At 44.4% G+C, this 20,563-nt stretch overlaps 1 protein-coding gene across 1 annotated transcript in view; it reads left to right on the plus strand.

Moving 5' to 3' along the window:
• Positions 1-20,563, plus strand: part of RERE (arginine-glutamic acid dipeptide repeats) — a 173,986-nt gene that overhangs the window by 139,339 nt on the left and 14,084 nt on the right. Inside the window, exon 11 of the mRNA XM_086476019.1 lies at positions 19,436-19,598. Coding sequence (XP_086332145.1) covers positions 19,436-19,598 — 163 coding nt within the window. The remainder of the gene's footprint in view (positions 1-19,435; positions 19,599-20,563) is intronic.

A 20,563-nucleotide genomic window follows, 5' to 3' on the forward strand; every position in this document is an offset into this window, starting at 1 on the left:
AAGGACTCGAACAGGGGTGTTGGGCGAAGAGATGCGGTTAGCTGGCTGTGTGCAGTTGCAGTGCCTGTTCTGTGTTGACAGGGAAGATCAATAGTTTCAAGGTTTATAGAGTTTCTGCAGAGGAAAGGATGGCCAGGAGGAGGGGGAGGTAAGGGAACTGGGAGGGATAGTAGTTCTTAACATGGCCTGCTTTTGGCGTTTAACTTAATAAGGGCTTCGGACAGTCGATTAGCAGGATTATTGGGTTATTTGTATGTTTGAATGTGGGCATTTGTGTGCTTCCTTTTGTAAAGACAGGCTTTTCTGAAGAGCGTGGAATTGGCGAAGTGTGTTTCTTTGCTTCTGCTCCCTCATCTCCTGCTCCTTTTAATGCTTTAGCATTTCTCTATCTTCAGCTTCAGACTACAGTTTACCCATTTCACAGAAATCTGAGGTTTTGCAGTGTTGCTCTCCATCACTCTGAAGAGAGGCCAATTCAGGAGACCAAAGCAGCTCAGAGCGATTAGGGTTTACTCCAAGTCCGGATGAGTTACTCATTGGATTTCTCTGTTTTGTGTCTTGTATACAGAAGGGCAGGAGTGGATTCAGACTCCTTGACTCCTACAGATATTCTGATCCCCCAAGGTGCATATTTGCTTTTTGGGAGTGCTGCCAGCTGCTCAGCTCTTAGATCACTAATGCTGAATTCAGACTGAATTTGAACCAGTGAGTTGGAAGTGAAGCACTGCATAACTTACCTACTCAGAGTCCCTTCCCTGCTTTGGAGACATGTATGTGTAGTGGTCGCCTGCTGCTTACAGCTTGGTCATTTGCGGACATTGAGCTGTGGATGATGTTTTTTACAGGGTGTAAAATATGTGATGTAAAAATTCGTACATGCCTGAGTTGAATGTCAAGTGTTTGTCGGGCCTCTTGCGTGTGTTTGGATATGAAAGATTCATGAAACATTTTAAAGAGAAGGTGGTACTGTTGTGAAAAACATCGCTAATAGAAAAATTCCAGTAAGTGGTTCCATTTTTAGTGCATCATTTTCTGTATTTTCTCCCTTGTTTTATCATTAGTACCATTTGCATGAAAACATCTGTATTTCTCTTAATTTTGCTGCTTTTGTTTTATTCCCACCTGAAGATGCCACTTTTTGTCCTGCTAGCTTGGTAGCAGCTAATTACAGCAGTGTACAGACCTGGGGAATCCTAGTTGTTCTCACACGCGTTTAGGAGGGGGCTGAATCCCAGGCTATGGTGTCACAAGCGAGGCCTGAGCAATAGAAACATAAACGGAGAAATTGTTCAGTTACCCTACAAACAGTACCTGCAAAGATGGACCAGAAATAAACAATACATCTTAGCGGTGTTACTGTGATGAGTTTAAAGAGGGGGGAAAATATGAGAGCTGGAATTACTTAGAATGATACACGAGACACTCAAAATATACCCTGTGCTTATAATGTATGTGGCTAGATACAGCATTGTGAAGTGATTTTTAGCTGAGAAAATAGTGTTTGTGATCTGTCTGTCATGTGTCACGGGGTTTCTTTTCCAGAGTTGTGTCATGTCTCAGATCCCTGTTTCTGCAAGATGTCTGCCTTAGCTGTGTCAGCTGGTTGGGTGATTGAACGTATTTGTAATCAGAAAGGAGCTTGCATCTTGAGTCCGTGGCTTTTTGTTTCTTTGAATTTTCCTAAGCCTGCAGGATACAGGGTTTGTGGTTGGTCGAACGAGATGCTGCCAACCCAAAAACTGGACAGACCGATAGAGAAGGGTTAAGCAGAACAGAAAGGCTGTTGTGAGGTAATAGTGTTGCTGTTGGATAACTTGAGGTGATGAATTGTTTGAAGCGGCAAGATGCCTTTAAGAGCTGAAATGGCTGTCACTGCTGTGTTTTGCTCCTAATTGATGGAGAACTGCACATGAAGCTGAGAGCATTCTTGGGTTACTGAATATTTCATATGGAAAACACAGGGATTCTGCATTAAGAGAGGCTGCAAGGATAGCAGCCACAAAGAACCTTTTTCTAAGACATACCTTTAGAAAGTACTTCTCTTTCATGCCAGTTGGACCAGACTGAATCAAATGCTTCATGCCTCTGACTGGACTGAGTCACCACCCTCACAAGGCACATAAGTAACCTCATGAATTTCAGCAAGGCCAAGTGCAAGGTCCTGCACCTGGGTCGGGGCAATCCCCAATCAATATCAGTGCAGACTGGGTGATGAATTGGTTAAGAGCAGCCCTGCAGAGGAGGACTTGGTGATCCTGCTGGATGAGAGATTGGATATGATCCAGCAGTGTCTGCTCGCAGCACAGAAAGCCAGTTGTATCCTGGGCTGCATAAAGCGTGGCCGGCAGGTCAAGAAAGGTGATTCTCCCTCTCTGCTGTGCTCTTGTGAGACCCTGCCTGGAGTACTGTATCCAGCTGTGGAATCCACCCTGCCAGACAGACATGGACCTGTTAGAGCAGGTCCAGAGGAGGGCCATGAAAGTAATCAGAGGGCTGGAACACTTCACCTACAAAGAAGGGCTGAGAGAGGTGGGGTTGTTCCGCCTGGAGAAGAGAAGACCTTAGAGCGGCCTTCTGGTACTTAAAGGGGGCTACAGGAAAGGTGGGGAGGGATTCTTTACTAGGGGGTATAGCGATAGGACGAGGGGTAATGGTTTCAAACTGATAAGAGGGCAGATTTAGATGAGATATTGGGAAGAAATTTTTCCCTGTGAGGGTGGTGAGACACTGGCAGAGGTTGCCCAGAGCCGCTGTGGCTGCCCCCTCCCTGGCAGTGTTCAAGGCCAGGTTGGATGGGGCTGGGAGCAACCTGATCCAGTGGAAGGTGTCCCTGCCCATGGCAGTGGGGGTGGAAATGGATGATTTATAAGGTTTCTTCCAACCCAAACCGTTCTGATTCTGTGAAATAAAATGCTTTAGACATGGTAGTCTAAAAAATGTGGAGGTCTAAAGTAGGCATGTGTAAAATAATTTTTTTTTCTTTCTTTCTTTGGCTGAAACTCAGTTTCTGTCGTAGCAAGTCAGGGTTATTCTAAATTAAACCAGGTTTTATGTGTGTAAGATCATCACTTTATCCCGGATGCCTTCAGTCCTGTTGGATGCCAGAGCACTCAGACCAGAAAATTTGCCTGCATCGGGCAGAGGTGTGCTTCTCTTCCCTTGAAGAACACTACCTGTTTACGTTGCCCAGCAAATCAATTTCGTAATACCAGACCAATGAGTTTTTCTTTGATGTGTTGCTATGATCCTGTATTTTTGAGGAGTTGACAGGAGCAGCATGTTACAACATGGCACTTCAATAGGCAGGGTACAATCTCTCTATCTTCCGTTCACTCATCACCTAGACTCTGCCAGGAAGAACTGCAGGGGTCTTTGTGTCTCCTGTGCTCAGCCACTGCCCCTTCCAGGAATTTCTCCCTTTTCTGATTCCAGAGGGATTGGCGGGAGGAAGAAAAATTCTTAAGGGATGCCCCGAAAACAGAGCAGAAGGATGATTTGACAGACCATGAAGTTAGCCTACTAAGGAGAAAACTGGCTTCGTCTCCTTGTTCTTTTGTGGGCCTTCTCTTCTGGCTTGACTAGTCTCTCTCCAAGTTGTGTGACACGGGATAGTATCTCAGCCTATTCCGTAAAGGTGCTGTGGAGATAAAACCACTTAAGATTTAGAGAGATTGCTCCAAACCTTGGTTATAGGAGAGGCTTTGTAAGGACTGGGGTGGACAGGGAAAGGAAAAAGATAGGGGCAGGAGGATTCCCAGAATGATTTGTCACAGGATGTCAACATGGCTTTTCTAAGCTGGCCTTTTTGTTACAAGCTGGATGTGATGGGGCAGGATAGAGAGAAACCCTTTACAAAAGTTACCAGTATTTGTTATCTACAGGAAACGTTACCTTGTGCGCTGCATGGGGTTGTTTGCTGAACTTGGCCCCGAGCCCAAAGACTGTTAAACACTTGTGTTGCGAATGGAAATCTTCCACAGTTAGAAGGAAAAATGAGAACGTGTCCCTACCACATAGGCTTTTGGCATTCCAGTTTTCACACGCGCGCGTGGCGGTGAAATCAACACAACTGAACAGCCACCTCAGGCTTTTTCTCAGCGCTGAGCTCTGTTGTGGGGTCTCTGCATCTTTCTGAAGAATTTATTTATAGCGTAGTGCTGTGCTGTAATAAACCAAATCCGGAATGTAACGCAACACGATAATGGGTGAAAGCTGCTGGTGGTGTTATGTCTAGAGCTCCAGGTTGGTTGGTTTGTTTGCAGGGGGGAGAAATCTGGTTTTAGATTCTTTCAGGGGAGTGAACTCTTAAACTAGCTTGACGTGTACCCACTTCTAGTTAGTGTAATTTTCCATGCAGTAAGTAACTAGTTTTTACTTCACTCTGATTTACGCTCACATAGTGCTACTGATTTTGTAGCAGATCACTGGAAATGAAAGTGTTGTTGCACACAAAATTAAGGCTGGAAGTCGAAGCTGACAATATAACCTCACTTTAAGTATGTGCTTAAATGTAAACCCAGGTATGTTTACAGTTGCGGTGCTGCTTGCTACTACCACCTTAATTTTTCTTTTTAGTGGTGTGTTTAAGTTCTGTCTGTAATACCTTTGCAGATTCATGATGGAGATGCTAACTCCTATCTTCAGGTAGAGCCTCCTGTGTGGCACCGCTGGAGCTAACAGATCATGTATCTTGAGAGCTGATTTGTGACTGGCGCTGCTTTACAACCCTGCAGTCAGCGTCAGGAAGAAATGGAAGAATGTAGAGGGTTCCAGAAAAACAGTGAAGTTTAAGGAAAAAAAAAGCAACAGGGAATTTTGGTGGCTAATAGGGTTGGAAATGTATTGTTGAAAGTGGAGCAGCTTTGTTTGTAAATAGTGCAGTGTATAGGTTGTCCTGTGGTAAAGGTATGAAGATTCATGTTCTAACACTTTCAGAAGCTTTGTTGCTACAGCTTGTCAGTTAATAATGGGATATGCTTTTTGAGAGGCATGCAAGTATAAATGTATACTAGTAGGCTTCACTTTCTCTCAGAGGAGGCCAAGAAGTATTGATATAACCTCTCTCTTCGTGTTGTTTTGAAGTTCTTAATTATAAGCAGTTCTCTTCTAGTTTCTGACACCTTGGTTGCTGTGTTGAATACAAGCCACTAATTAAAATGATCACTCACGCTGCCTGGTGGTAGGCACCAACATGCTGTGACTGTTAGACGTGGTAGTAGGGAAGAAATGCTGTAATAACTCCGTGTGTTCGGAATACCTGATCAGTCAGCCCCTGTGTGTCCAAGGCATGTTGGCATAACCTGACTGGAAGGAATTTCAGAGCTCTTGCTGATGCAACTGGAGCGAGACTCTTCAGTGTTTGTAAACTGGTAATGAGAAACAGGTCTATGCAAGGGAGGGCCGGGGGGGGGGGGGGGGGGCGACAGTGCGAGTCTAGGCTAGGTGTGGTGTGGTGTGGTGGGAGCTGTCAAGCGTCGTTTGGAGGAATTGGTTCTATGGTTTTGCGTAGCTCATAAAGCAGTACAATGCAGCAGTCTTTGCCTTAATCTTCAGAAGGTTGTTGACTGGGTAAAAATGACATTTTATTCCACCGTATCAGAAGCGGTCTCAGTCTCAACTTGTAGAAGAACTCAGGAAGGCAGGTGGAGACATAAATGCCTAAATACCTCTGAAGAGGGAAATAAACCTGACTTGGTTTACACGAGGGGATCGAGCTTTTCTTGGGTCGTAAAGTGAAATGTAGAAAGAAGCGTTTTGAGGCAGCAGAAAGGCAGCTCTAGAATAAACTTACCGGACTGTTGGAAGGAAGAGGCTACGTCAGCGGCAGACTGGCTGTGTCATAGGTCAGTGCCCTTGCTCGACAGGTTTCCTGGGGTCTGCACTTCTTTTTCCTCTGGTCTAAGAATGCAGGGCCAGAACAGGCCGGGGGGGGGGATTGCTGAATCTAAAGTTCTGTTGTCACAGGCAACCATCTCTCAAATCCCTTTCATGAACCGATCAAACTTCATATGAAAGCTCGTAAGGTCTACAGCCATTTGTTCTTTTGCCAATACTGCCCTTTTGCTTTAATGGCTCTTCTGTCTCCCTGGTGGATAACTGCATGTGGAGCTACAGTTCTGTATGATAGGTATTGTGCAGAGCCAGACAGATGAAGATGCTTTTTCTAGTGCTGCAGCTGCTTTATGTCATCCAGCGGGTCAGAATGTGAAATTTGCCCAACTCGTCAGAAATAGCTATTAGAAGGTTAGCTTGCCTAGGGGTGTGAATCAGAGCTCTTGGGTTTTACTCCTGTCTCTGAAATCTCTGGTTCTGAGTGGCAGTTAATTTCTGGGTTGATGAAAAATACTATTGCCTTCGCTTCCTTGTTCCACTTTTCTCTCCTGCTTACGTGGGTCTTCGCTTAGAGGTTAGCATCCCTGTAGTGGACATGACAGAAAGGTAAAAATAAGCCCCCTGTTTCATTGCAGTTGCTAGTGTAAAATGAAATCAGTGACGCTTTAAGTTAGCGCACGTTGTAAAATGAGCTGCAGCAGCCGTATCGCCTGTCCTGACACCCCTGCTGTGGATGTGGGCCGTGTACAGGGAGGACAGGATTAATGCCAGCAGCCCCATTTCATCTCTGAACTCACTGACGTATGATTTGCAAGACCTCAGGAGTCAGAGCCCTAAGTCATGCCCCAAGTTACTGGTGCCTTTTTTTTTTTTTTTTTTCTTTTTCCCTTATCACTAATGGTGAAGTGGGAACAAATTCTCTTTCCAAGGGAGTAGATAGGATCGGTGCTTGCTGGAGACACCGGGGTGGAACAGAACTGTCAAGAATTACCAGTTTCTTTCACTTCCTAGCTCACTGTATAGGTATTACAGTAAGCTACAATGAGCTGGTCTATCTAATACTGCTTTACAACTCTTAGCATTGTCTTTTAGTTAAATTTTGCTTGCTAAGGATTTTCTTCTGACAGAAAGAATTTGAGACTGGAGGGAAGCAACAATAACTGAGGGATAAGCAGCTTACGTGGCAGTTCTTTTGTGGGTTGGGGGGAGGGGGTGGGGTGGGTTGCTTCATGTCCTGCTTCAGTGTTCTTCTTTTCATATATTGCTCTGATAAACAGGAAGACATTTAAGTACCCCTCAACCCTCCACACTTAATCTAGAAAATCTACTGGTGTAGAGAAATGTTCTTGGAGAGCAGTAAAAGGAAGACAGCTGTTCAGGGATCAGATCTGAGAGAAACTAAGTCTGTTTAAAATCAAGGCTCCATGACAGGGATGTCTGTCTGAGAGGCTTTGCTTGCAAGTTGGTTGCTTTGTCCCTAACTCAGGCTGAATAGTAGAGCAGGACCCCATCCTCCTCACCCCTGTGTTTGTGTAGTGTGTGGATGAAGCTTTCAGTGATAAGCCTGGTGGTTTGTTTGAGTTTATTTGATACTTTCCAGGTGTAAAATGGATGGTTTTCTTCATCCATCTGGCTTGTTCAGGTGTTGGACATCCTGTGACAGAGATTTTTATTAGGAGCTCAAATTCTAGCTGCCCTCAGCATGGAATTGGGGGTTTGATAGTTTTCATCATGAAATAACCAGTTGCGAGGACTTTGAGGGCAGCTGCAATAAGAAAAGGATGGAAATTTTTTCTGTTGCCAGGTGATTGCATCTTCACTTTCCTCATTAGCAGGGAGAATTATTTTATTAGGCTTGTTGCCTCCTGTATGATTTTCAGTGTCTTGTGAATGCTGTTGTTTTTTAACGTGACTTTATAATAACTATAAAACTCAACAGCTCCCCTATAGGTCATGCAAAGGGAGGAAGCCATGTGTCAGGGAAGATAATGCATACATTTGACAAGCCAGGCTTTGTGTGATTCATCACAGATGTGTCTGGAAAACCTAAAACATGTGTTACATTGAAATGTGGAATGCAGGTCGGTGTGCAGACCCATCAGCAGCCAGAAACGGTGCTGCCAGTGACAGAGCTGCATTGCTGGCGATTGTCTTGGAGCTAAGTGGACCTTTGGTTTTTATTTTTGAATTCAGTTCCTATATTTAAATAAAAGCAGTTGCAGAATGTGACATTTGAGAAACAAATGACTAATTCCTTCTTCACCTTTCAGCTCTTCTTGCCCTATTAAACCAGGAAGATCTGATCAAACTTTCAGAATTTCCATCTGCTTATTTATTTGAGTGGGTTTGTTTCCTTGTTTTTATGGTATGTTACCTTCTCAGTGATGACTGCCTGCCCAAGAAAGAAATGGGGCTAGAACTGCAGAGCACAGCGTAAGTAATCTGTGCTCTTAATCTAGAGGCTCTCTAGATTAATCTCTAGATTAACCCACTCTCCAAAGGAATAAGGGGGGAAAAAAACCTGTCTGACATCATGGGAATGAGGTCCTACGGAGAATGACATCAGATACCAATAACAGAATATGACAAGAATCAGTTTTGGTTTGAAACCTGGTAATATGATAGATTCTATCTTAGCCTGGGGAAGGCGTGAGACAAGTTTCATACAAGGAAACAAATAGAAGTACCAAGTACAATTAACAGGAAAACAGTCCTCGGTGGCCTATGAAGTGTTGTAGGATTGACACGTTTGACTATCACAGAGAAGCTACAGAGACTTGGGGATTGGGACTTTTTTGCAGACCACCTGAGGTGCCCCACAAGTGTTGAACCATGTAATCTGGTCGACCTGAAACACTTGCCCCCACATGGACTAATCGATGGCTTTGAAACTGCAGTTGGAAAGATAGCTAGAAGCTTCCTTGTTAAATGTTAGAGACTGCGGTGTCTTCTCAGGGAACTTGCGTTGCTGGATGGAAGCCCTTAACGGGTGGAAGTCATCTTTTCAGATCAGTAGTGTCATCCATCTTGCACGTGGGAATTTCCAGCTGAGCAGCAGGGGCTTTTGCTGAGCTGTGTAATGGAGGGCTGTTGTAGCGAATGAGTGTGAATGTACGAGGGGTGTTTTAGTGCCCCTCCAATATTCTAGTGAGAGAAAACCTTTCTAATTCTGATGAGCTCAAAGTCAGTGTTTCCTGCCATCCCTTCAGTTATGTGTCAGTGTCACTCCAGTGAGCCTGAGGCGTCCAGTGGAGTGTTGCAGTAATGCAGAATATTGATTCCAAGTGACAGTTAACTGGAAGTGGTTTGTTTTAAATACCAACCTGCATTATTCCTGTGGAGTAGCCAACTCACAGAACAACTAAAGCTAACAATTACCACGTGGGAAATGTTTCGGTAAGTATGGTTTGAGTCCATTTGTAATATTGGCGTAATGCAATAATAAAAATATTTTTAAAGTGCTAAAACTTTTTAAGTAATTCCAAGCCTCATTTCAGTTCTGCATAATTAGAAAACAAATTAGCATATGTATACCTTACTGGAACGCAGGAACATTAAGTTCCCTGCTGAATAGAAGAATTAAACTTTTAATACTTTGTTTGAACGAACGTTAGGAAAGCAGAAAGTGCTGCTGTCGTTGTGCTTGCAGTGTCACTTTCTGCACACGCATGCACATATACAAATTGGTCTTTTATTTGAATTAATTAAAGTTGACATGCAAACCACAACAGAAGGTGGTCTAGTTGGGGATGAAATTACCAAAGTCTGTCAATATTTTTCGATTGGTATGAGTAGCTGATTGTACTTGATATAATTCTCAGCCCCTAGATAAAATCCATAAAACAGAGGAACTGCTGTGGTTGAAGGAACCTTTTTCATTTTCTGGCAGCCATTACATGCTGCCAGTACAAAAACATTTTTTTCTTAACAGTCCTTTCCCAGGCTCAAAAATGGATTTTCCCCCCTAGCCACTGTCATTCAATTATCACCTCAGGAAATGCATAGATATAACTGATGATCCCTTTAAAACATCCTGCGGTATCCCTCTCCTCCCATCTTTCATTTTCTTCTCGCTCCAGTCATTAAATGTAACATTGCCGATGTATATTTTATAGGGTGACCCTGACGGCTGTCGCTTTGAGGATGTGCACAGATAATAAGATTGTGCATGTAATGACGGGCAGATGAATAGAAAAATGTTTACGGGATGGAGTGTGGTCGTTTTAACTGGTTTATGGCTGACTGCTCTCTCGTATACACACCCACGTGAACCACCACTGATACCTTTGCTTTAAATAGTGAGAATCTAGTGTATTATAGGCATTGAGAAAGATGTCGTCGTGATGTAGCCAGTAGCAGTGAAATGGATTTTTGTCCCACACCTGAACTCTAGCAATGTGCAACTGAGAAACTTAATTATTGAGGTGGTACAAAGAGAAGGCGCGGTTAAAGGGATAGTATATCGGTGCTTGGCACCTTCATTGGGAAAAATCTGTTCCTTGTATTGTGCTGCTAAATTCCCAGTGTTAGCAGCATTGATGGAAAAGTGTGCATGGAGAGGGAAAGACATGGTCCAGTGCAGACTACGGTGAGCTGTGCTCTGAAAGCTTTCCTGAATGCCTTGCATTTAATTCATCTGAGTATTTATCCCACTCTCCTTTTTCTCCTGGTGTGTGAGCTCCAATATTGTTAACAAGAGTTAACAAGAGACTGGCAGTGAAAGATGTTGCATGAAACAGCTGTGAAGCCCAGGACTTTGATGTGGGTTGTAAAATGGAATGAAAGAATTGCTGGCTCAAGAAAATAGGAACTTCTCGTATCTTCGCAAAAGCATTTAATCTCTGCTCTTCAGAACTACGTTGTGCTTAACCTGGCCCATGTGCATTTTGTTAGGGGTAGCACTTTGGGCCTGAAGATGTAAGTGAAAAGGCTGGATATTTGCATTTGCTAGGGGGAACAAATGAATGTTGAACAGCGGGTCAGAAGGAACATGCAGTGTATGCCAGCCTGAGCCTCAATAGGAAGAGAAATGCCCTGGCTCCACAGGGGCTAAATTACGTTCTCTAGAATCTGTCTGCACGGAGCAGTTTGTACTCAGTGCCAGGTGAAAACATCCCATCAGTGCAGAAGAACTGGGCTCTGCTGGAATGAGAGACCCCTCCATGCTGCAGACTGGGCAGTTGTGCCTGAGCAGGGGCTGGTAGAAGTGTGTGGGAAGACAAGAGGTAGAGGGTCAGCTAAGGAGAGGGTGGGAAAAAACGTTGAATAGTTGTAGTTAAAAGTGGCCAAGCAAACCAGGATTTCTAACCTTAGAAATTTTGATAATATAAATTGCGAAGAGGAGCTGAGTAGAAAACAGATCCTTGTCACATATGTGTAAGGCAAGCAGATTCTTAACTCTTTCGCTATTTTGATAACCTCTTAATTGATCAACTGCCAGAGATCGCTGTGGGGCGTACCTGGTGACACTGGCAGTGGTTAAGCAGTCCTGGAGAACTATAACTGACACTATTAAAGATAGGCTCCAATAATTAATAATGGATGCAGCCAACAGTCCGTGAGTTCCTATGGGGATTAAGAACTCTGTTGATTAACAAAGAGGAGTCTCTGGAGGAAGAAGCCTTAATTACAAAAGCTTTCTTTTCATTCTGGCATGACGTACAGCTGGAGAGAGGGTCAGCAGCTTTTAACTGTGGCTGAGGCTTAAAACAATGCCCTAGCGTGCTGTGCGTTTGTTTTTGCGGAACTGTTAAAGCTGGTGCTTAAATCCCTAAAAATGGGGGGGAGAAAAAGAAACAGAATTGTTCCCATAGAACAGATACCGAGGGTAAGTTCCATAATGTGCTAATTATCTTATTTCCTACCCATATATGCAGCCTTAATTACAAACAGTGGAGAAGGTTAGCAAATGAACTACAAGAGAATTGTGAGTTAGATGTGGCACAGAGACATGTTATTGGTGGTTTTTTCAGGCTATAGACAATAACGTTTAGATTTCTCTGTGGTTTTCTAAACCCATGCAGTCAAGTGGTAGGAACGAAACAAAAATATCCAATTGAAAGAAAAAGCAGCTTGTATCAAGGGCGAAAGGAAAGCTGACCTGTTGAGGAACAGTCAGCCAGTACTGTGCTTCATAAGGAGGGATAAGCCTGTCCCATAGGCCTGGTTCTGAATTGTGGAGGAATTTTAGAGCCTGACTGTCACTGTTTGCGTTGGGTGAGGTTAATGAGTACAGTTGTACTTCTCACACAGGATTGCTTTTGGACGATGTATAAATCTTCTGTCTCTCTGTGTCTATACATAATAATAAAAAAATGTGCTGTGACTTAATCTGTACGTATGTCGTTGACTTTGTGATCAAATGGAAGGTGCTGTGCAATGGCTGAGTGTTACTGAGGATGTTTCTTTTAAGTGAGAGGTTATTCACATCCTATCTAGTTTATTTCTTTTTTTCTCCCTGCTTTGCAGACCCTCTTCACTGCCTCTTTTCTACCAGTGATTCCATGGCTCTTTGTGTCTCTTGCCACTTCCAGTTCCCATGCATAGTTTTGTTGTGAGAGCTGGGTTTAGTTTGCGCTCTCCCATTATGTTGACTTTTTTTTTTTTAATTATTTGTGAAGGATAGCAAATACATTCTCCTGGGAGAAGTACAAAAAGTGATCTGTGTGTTTAGGTAACATGAACAATGACATCATTTTAGTCTCTTTGCTGCTGGAGGAACTTTGGGGTGAAATCTTCAGGTTCCAGACTTGTTTTTGCAGTACCAAGAGTGATACAGCTCTGGCATGACCTGTTGTATCCTAGGCCTGTGTCCGCTGTCTGGACAAAAGCCTAAGTCATAGGGGATAGAATCTCACTCTTCCTCTGGTCTGAAGACTAAGCAGTGTAGCAGTGCTCATTTAGCAGAAACGATTAGGAAGCATAAAGCTCTGTCCAAGTGCAGGTTTTTTCCACAACAAAATGAAATCCAGAAAATACAGATGGAGCCTCGGCTGGGTTCCCTGGAAATTCTGTGACTGTTCTGTACTGGGGGTAAACTCACAGCATAAAAACTCAAGAAGGTAGCCTGTTTCTTATCTACCTGTCTCCTCTTCTGATTCCCGCTTGGCCAGCCTGCTTTGCCAGGAGTTTGAAATTAAAAAAATGAAACCATGATGCTTACCTTGCTGTTTGCAGTACAAGGAAACGGAGTATTAGGACAGCTGATCTTCTCCTAAAATTGTAGGTGGAGTTCTTAGCAGAGACCAGCGAGAGGAGACTGTATTGCCATCCAAAAGATAATAATGGCTAGAGGAACTGCTAGGTAGAAGGCCTGTGCTTTTAAAATATGCTAGAGAACCGAGAGACCTGCAGGATATTCCTTAGAGAGACTCTCACGATTTGCAATGTGTTTTTTGTAGTGTTAGTAAAATATTGCTTGGTTTTTAAAAGACTCTCTTAAAATTTCACTAACGTTTTAGATGATGCAGTATTCCTGTGCGCCCAAGGTGGACGTTAATCAGTGCTACTGAACGAGCTGCTGAGAGTTACTGCTTAATTAGAGCGTATGAAAACCTGTTTGTAGGACTTGGCAGAGGCACGTAGACCAAGCCTGAAATGGTAAATATAGGTTCAGCTCTTCTGAGCTGCGCACAGCTGTTGTTCTTTCTCCTCCCTGCTGCATTTTTTCAAGACTTCCAACTTGTTCGGACCAAGGCAAGAGTTCCGAATCGTCTCTGTCTGAACACAGGCTCCGAACAAGAAGTACTCTGTGCTCGCTGTCCCTTTTCTGCCCTGCTGCGGTAGGCTGTGCTGTTCAGGAGGTCAGAGGATCCGTTGCAGGATTGCACTAGCCTGTCTGCCTGCATTTGTGCCTCCTGTATCAGCAGCTTCGGGGTACGGAGATGTGCGTGGTGGGACGGGACTGATACCTTCAGTTTTGTCTCCCAGTCTGCAGTGTGTGGGAATGTCCTGGGTTGTTCTGTAAAGTTTCAGGAAGCAGATGAGACAGGGATACACTGGTCTGTGCTGAAGGTGTGGGCTATGAAGCTCCCGCTACTCAAAACCGTGCGCGTGTAGTCGGTTTTCCTGGTGCGCCGCTTGGCATGCCGGCGTTTGAGCAGATGTGGCAACCAGGACTGTTAAAGCCAGGGGATTCGGTGAAGGAGGGGGGCACTGGAGACAGTGTTTTTACCACAGGACTTTAGTAATAGGGAGCATTAGCTAAATTGAGTTGACTTAATAAAATCTTGATGCATTCCAGAAAGATTGTGAATTCATTAAGGCCACAGCTGGACAATCTGTTCCCCCCCGTGACTGGTTTATAGCCATGGAAGAGAGTTGTCATTTACCTTTTCTGTTTAATTACTGTAAAGCTGTTACCCTCCCCCATGATTTTTTTTCCCCCCCCATGGCAGAGCTAAGCTCTGGGGAAATTAAACAGCAATTATTATGTTTGCTCACTCTGTTATACCATAACAGATACTTGAAGGTAAGTTGATGTGTTTCTGTGATTGGCTTCCATAGGAGCAGCCTCTGCTGCAGCAGGGCTGTCAAAACCTCTCAAATCCAGAAATGCATACACAGTGTTAATCCTTTGTTTACCCAAGGCAAGACTAAACACAAACATGGGGCACAGCTTGTATTGTGTGTTTTACATTTGAAAACTACTGATAAGAAGTGAGAAACCAGGGCATGCAGCACTTGCTGGGTCCTGTTGGTGTGTTAAAGGTACAGAAGTTAGTAAGGCCGGCCCTGGTGTGTGTGGTGTGGCTTGGAGAGCTTGACTGAGCTGCAAAAAAATATGGATGAGACCAGTGGGTGAAAATGATGGGAGAGGTAAGAGAAAGGTGCGACGTGCCAAGGAGGTCATCTCCTAATAACCACAGGTGGCCTGTGCAGTGCAGGCAGGAGCGCTGGTTCGGGAGGGTGTGGGCTGTTGGGCACACGGGGACTCTCGTGCCAGCTCAGCCTCCAGAGCACAGAAAGTCTCTCTGCTGCGTCTTCCTGCAGGAGGGGATCAGAACCGTCTCTTTCTCTTTAAAAATAACCCCTAGAACAGAGCTAAAAGGGGATGAAGCGTGACTTTTCTTCTACGCACCTGCAACAGGGGGTGAAATGGCCTTGGCAGGAGAAGGCCGGAGATGCGAGTTGTGAGCTCCCGATGCATTTCAAAACTGGTGAAAGCTGAACCGTGGTTTTTAGTGAAGAAGATATCCCCTCTGTCTTGTGAAACTTCAGTAATGCGAAAGTAGATGTTGTGAAGAAAGGGTGGCATTAAAAGCCTGAACAATGCTTCTCATTTTGCTTTGTGCGTGTTTGAGAAATTGCTTGGGACAGTTAATCTGATGTTAACACAGAAAAATGGAGTTGTGTTTGCGGAAGAGAGAGGTGGCGTTGTGTCAGGTGGAGGTGAAGCTGTTTCTATAAACAACGAAGTAGATTGGGAGAGAAAGGAATCTTCGCCCTACACAGATGGAAAAAGCTGTTCCTTGGTGGAGCTGATCTGGGAGGGCACTAATAGCATCTTGCTTGGATGTGGCCCAGCACAGGAATTAGAGCTGCGTGTTTGAGGGGTGGTGTGGGAGTAGATGTGGGGGTCATTTTATTGGGACTTTCCTTCTGGCATACTGGATTTACTGGCAAGTTATACAAATGGACAGTTGCATCAGCAACATCAGTATCGGGGGGTCTGAGAGATGAGGTGGATTTCGGGGACAGGAGGCAGCCCATGAACAGTTCTGGTGAAAGAAGCAGCGGCTTGGACATGGAAACCCTTCCTGCTGGACAGCTGCCTCAAAATGGTGGCTGTGTTACCCCCAGACACCTGGAATGTTGCGGCTGTTCTCATTCAGCAGACTGGGAGCTTTACTAGGAATGGTTTTGCGTGTGCTGTAAGGGCCCGCTTCATCGCGTGCTCGTGTTTCTCCTTTGCACCTGCATTGTGCATCCTCCGTCTATGTGCAGCCATATACAATTTTGCTGCTTCAGCCTCGAGGTAGCGATAAGCTGGGCTGTGCATCACTTAAGTTTACCATTTCATCGTGAGGCTTTGCAGTGGTTGTTAATGCCTCTTTTATTGGTGGTCCCAGAGCCTGATTAAACAGGAGCTTGTTGCTGGGTGCAGGGAAGAGAAGAGGGTGACGGAAGCAGTTGGATGGTGCTTATCGCTAAAGGAGCCAGCCTTCTCCTAACTTCACATGGTCTGTGCGCTCCAGGCCACGAAAGTGGATTAGAGAGTGACGAACAAGGTCACTGTTTCAAGCAGCAGGTTCAGCACTCCCTGAACATGGTTTGCAAGGCTTGAGTTGTTTCTCTTCCACCATCAGCCAGGGACCTCACCACGGGTAGTATTTGCCTCAATAGTCCCCCCCTTCCTTAATTTATCTCTGAAGTTTGGAAATGAGGGGGGTGTCACTCTTAAGTTGAACGAGTATCATGATGCCTTGAAGGATGGTTCGGTCTCCTTCATCTTGTGTGGTTTTAGTGCGTACGTTGCCAGCAGTACGCCGTTCCTGGCACGGAAAACTTAAAAGGAGACATACAATATATTTGCAGGTTGTTAGGTTAGGACTGTTCCCTTGGGTGTAGACCTGCTACCCAGAAAATCAGATTCAGAGCAGCTGCTCTCAGCCCTCCCCCAGCGAACACGCAGCAGAGTGCCTCAGTTCATCATGCTGTTCGCAATTATAGCAGGGAGCTGTAGGATGTGTTGACTGCGAGACCTTGTGGTGAGGTGAGGTGAGATCGCCGGGAACAAAATGATCATTACAGGCCATTCATGTCAGCAGCGTTTATGCTTTTCTGTTTGCTTGCAAGCAAAAACAGCAGCTAATTTGCAAGGCTGCCTTTTGTAAAAGGGCCTTTTGATCAATGCCTGCCTGTGTTAATGTTTCAGTAGGCTATTGATTTCTGCAACAGCTTTTGTTCCCTGAATTTATGTGCCATGGGTTTCAGCAGCACACACTATGCATGTTTGATTAAAGTTCATTTGACTTCACTTGCAGTGAAGCTGGAAGCTGTTTTTACTCCCTGTTTGTAGAACTAAAGCTTTCCTGACTTATTCCTTTGTGCTGAAGCTTCTGCCACCCGTGCAGTCACCAGTATGCTGTTTCTAATCCTTCCAGCCTCACTCCACTCCAGCATTTTAATCTCTTAGGTAGACAATATAATACTAGGTAGCCAGGCAGCTGGTAAGATCTGGCATGGAATTTTTTTCAGTGTAGTACATGTCTAAGCTCTCTGTGTGTGTGTAACATTTACATTCTCTGTGTACACTTCCTCTCTGGCTTTTACTTCTGTCATTGTCAGAAGGTTGAGTTACTTACTGAGTCGTGTAGCTGTGCGGTCTGGCAATGAATCTGAAGTACAGGATATTCTCTGGTCCTTTAACATATCCAGATTTCATAGATGGGTTAAAGCTAGCTGTTGAATAAACTTCTGTTTCATCTTTATGTGCATTCAGTTGTGACTGCAGTTTTGGGAGGGTCTCAGAAAATAAAGTTCATGAAGTTAGTATTTTTTTATAAATATACCCTATTTCTTTTTTGGAAGTTTGGGTTATGATGTAGCGCGTGTATAAGTTGTTAAACTTCCCTTGGGACCTGATGGGTTTGTGATGTGTAAATAGAGCTCAAATAGGTTCCCATTTCCTGCTTTGGCATGGGAGGCAAACAGATTGGTTTGCACTCTGCCGTTGCCATGTGTCAGAGGACACGTTAATTCACTGACATAAAGACTTGGGATTTACTGACTTGCTCCTTGCTGCTGACACCTCAGATTTGATATAAATGAATTTATAGGTAAAATGTGGCTGGTTTCATTTGCGAGAGACTTTCTACCTCTGAAAAGCATTGCATGAGCTGTTCTGTAGCGCTTGGTCGCTGTGCCTCCTGGCGCAGGTCATGCCCTCTGTTTGACGAACGGTTGCACCGGGTGGACTTTGAGCCCACTTAATGGACTCCAAGTGAAATGTTGTTTCAAGAGCAAACACGTGCAGTGGAACGTGCCGTGGCAGAGCAGGGTGCTGGGTGTCAGATCTGAGTTCTTCCCAGGTCTGACACAGCTTGAATGCTCATCGCCAGCCTGCACTCCTTTCAGTTTTAGATTCCCTTCACGAAGGAGTTACGTATTTATTTTCTTGTGGTAGGGCTTTTGTCCTTCAGAATCAACAGTTGAAGGTAACAATTAATTTTGCCCACGTGCTCCTCCCTCCTCCTCACCAAGTATCGCTCTGAATACAGTTTGGTGTGAATTACTGTTCAGGTCTGTGTGGAGATCAGTTAACGTCAATCCCAGTCTGCAGCAGCGCAGATTAAAAGCGCATCTATTCTGTCTGTTGCCAGAAATCAAAGTTGTGGTTGTGTTCTTTCTGCTGTTTGTTTTTAAATTGGGCATTGGTAAAATTCTTAAGTGTCTTAAATGTCAGCAGTTAATGTCTAGAACAACATCCTCCTTTTGTCTTTCAAGTGTTTCAGAGGTACAGATGTTAGTTATGGCTGTAATTGCTTGTTTGAGGCCCTTGGGAGAGTTTGGATTAAGGGTGTGTCTTTATTAGAGTCAGCTTGAGTGATCTGCCCTGAGTATAGGCTGCAGGATTTCCCCACAGAGGGAGCAGGCTGAGGTTATGTTATTTGATCACATAAAATGCACTTCAAAGCAACCCTTTTTGTGGGCAATTCAGGTATGTTTGTTCTGATGTTGATTTTTTTCAAGGGGCTGGTTAGAACTTCTCCATTTTTCTCTTGCAACTTGAAAGAAACAACACCTTTTACCTTAGAGGCAGACAAGTCGCCAGGAAATGATGGGGTTTCAAAGTAAGAGAAAAGAGATTAAAACCACATGCTGTTCTTCAGTTCGGCGTTACATCCGCTAGTTTGAATGGCAGCTGCTCCAGTTTTGAATGTAAGCCAGATTCATTATGCTGTGAAATTATCACTCATTTCTCTAGGTGTGCTCTTTTAACTACTTAATTAATTTAGATGTGGGCATATATATTCAAATTAAAACACGATTTACTGTAGTAGGGTTGAGTTACGGTTATAGACTTCTTGATGAACACGTTTTTATTCTAACTTCCAGCTTCTTAAACGGGAATGTTTGAAAATATCTGTACGCAGAATGTAGGCTGACAAAATGGCAGTATCTGTTTGAATTGATCCTTGTTCTTTCAGTAAACACCAGAGAATTCTTAGCAGTTGTCAGGTATTTGTTCGGACAACTCGCTGGAAGGTGGTACCTCTGGGATGCAGAGCCTCCCGAGCTGGGCAGGGGCGTCAGCAGGATGCTGAGAGCAAGGCGAGGGCACCCCCTTCCGAACCGGAGACCGGCAGTGCCAGCACATCGGGTGGAGGCTGGGTACGAACTACCCAACCTCATTCCTTTTCTGGTGGAGGAGGAAGGAGAAGGCATTTATTTACTTCTGTTCCTCCCCTGCAAAAGCAAACAAAAAATAATGAGGCGGTTTTTTCCTGTCTAATCTAAACAGTTCTTTTGTCTGGCTGAAATATATCATGAAGCTTCCTGCAAAAGTACATGTGCACGCATACAGAGAGCAAAAGGGAGGAAAAAAAGCTGACAAGTCAGATTTGCATGCCCCTCTAACATACTCCTTCTGTATTTGCAGGGAGAACTAATCACCTTCTATTACTATTGGAAGAAAACCCCTGAAGCAGCAAGTTCTCGAGCCCACCGTAGGCATCGAAGACAGGCTGTGTTTCGGAGAATTAAAACTCGAACTGCTTCCACTCCAGTCAACACTCCCTCCAGGCCCCCCTCCAGTGAATTCTGTAAGTGGAGGCTAAAAGCAATGCGTTTATCTTTGTTTAGATGCAGGGAGCAACAGTAATGTAATGGTGCTGTACCTTCAAGTGAATGAAGCAAGGAAATGGAGTTCAGGCAGTTGCCCTCTCCCGTTCCTATACCATTATGCTGGAATGCGGTAGGCGTCTTTGATCACCAAGTGCTTTGTGCCGTTCTTAAACATAAAAGCATCCTGTAAGGATGGAAGCATGGCCCTGGTACTGAATTTCCCTACTCTTTTCTTGGTTTTGTGTTGTATTTTCTCCAGGCTTATTACAGTAATGGGAATTAGCAGATGCAAAAAGAAGGAAGTCCTTCATCCCTTTGGAAGGAAGTCCCTTTCGTCCTTGCTTGGTGACCCCTACCTTCTGCTTGATCTCAGGCTGGGCTGCAGCCAGCACTGTTGTATCTTAATGCGTCTGGGAAGAACTTTGGCCTTGACTGAAGCAGAAGTGTCTAAACAAAGAATAATTAACCCAAACCAGTGAAATGTACTGCATCACAAAGGGTTATGATTAGGAATGTCCACATGGATATATAAACTTTCATTCTTCTTTAAAAGGCTTATGTTCCCCTGTGGGTTTTAAGTCTTTCTGTGGACTGAACCCAGCACGTTTCACATGCCTTCTAAAGAAAAGGGGCTATGGGGAAGGCAGAAGCTGGCAGACTGTTACTATGAGGGAGGTAGAGGATGTGGTGAGCAGGCAGGACAGAGAATTCTGGAGAGGTTATTAGTGAGGTGGTAAGAAAGGGCTTTCAGCTTCTCCTTGCTGAAATAGATAGGATTTACTGCTGATTTCTGTGTGCCCAAGAAGTGAGAATCTTGACTCTACAGCTTGATCCAAGATACTCAGCACTTCAGAGCGCATGTGGCTGGAAAGACCCATCCATATGGATCCGACTGCTGGCTGAGAATGAAAATCAATTTAGTAGAAGAAAGCAAGTTCTGGCC

This window comes from Leptosomus discolor, chromosome 20 (assembly GCF_034619465.1).
Source record: "Leptosomus discolor isolate bLepDis1 chromosome 20, bLepDis1.hap2, whole genome shotgun sequence".
NCBI classification, from domain to species: domain Eukaryota; kingdom Metazoa; phylum Chordata; class Aves; order Leptosomiformes; family Leptosomidae; genus Leptosomus; species Leptosomus discolor.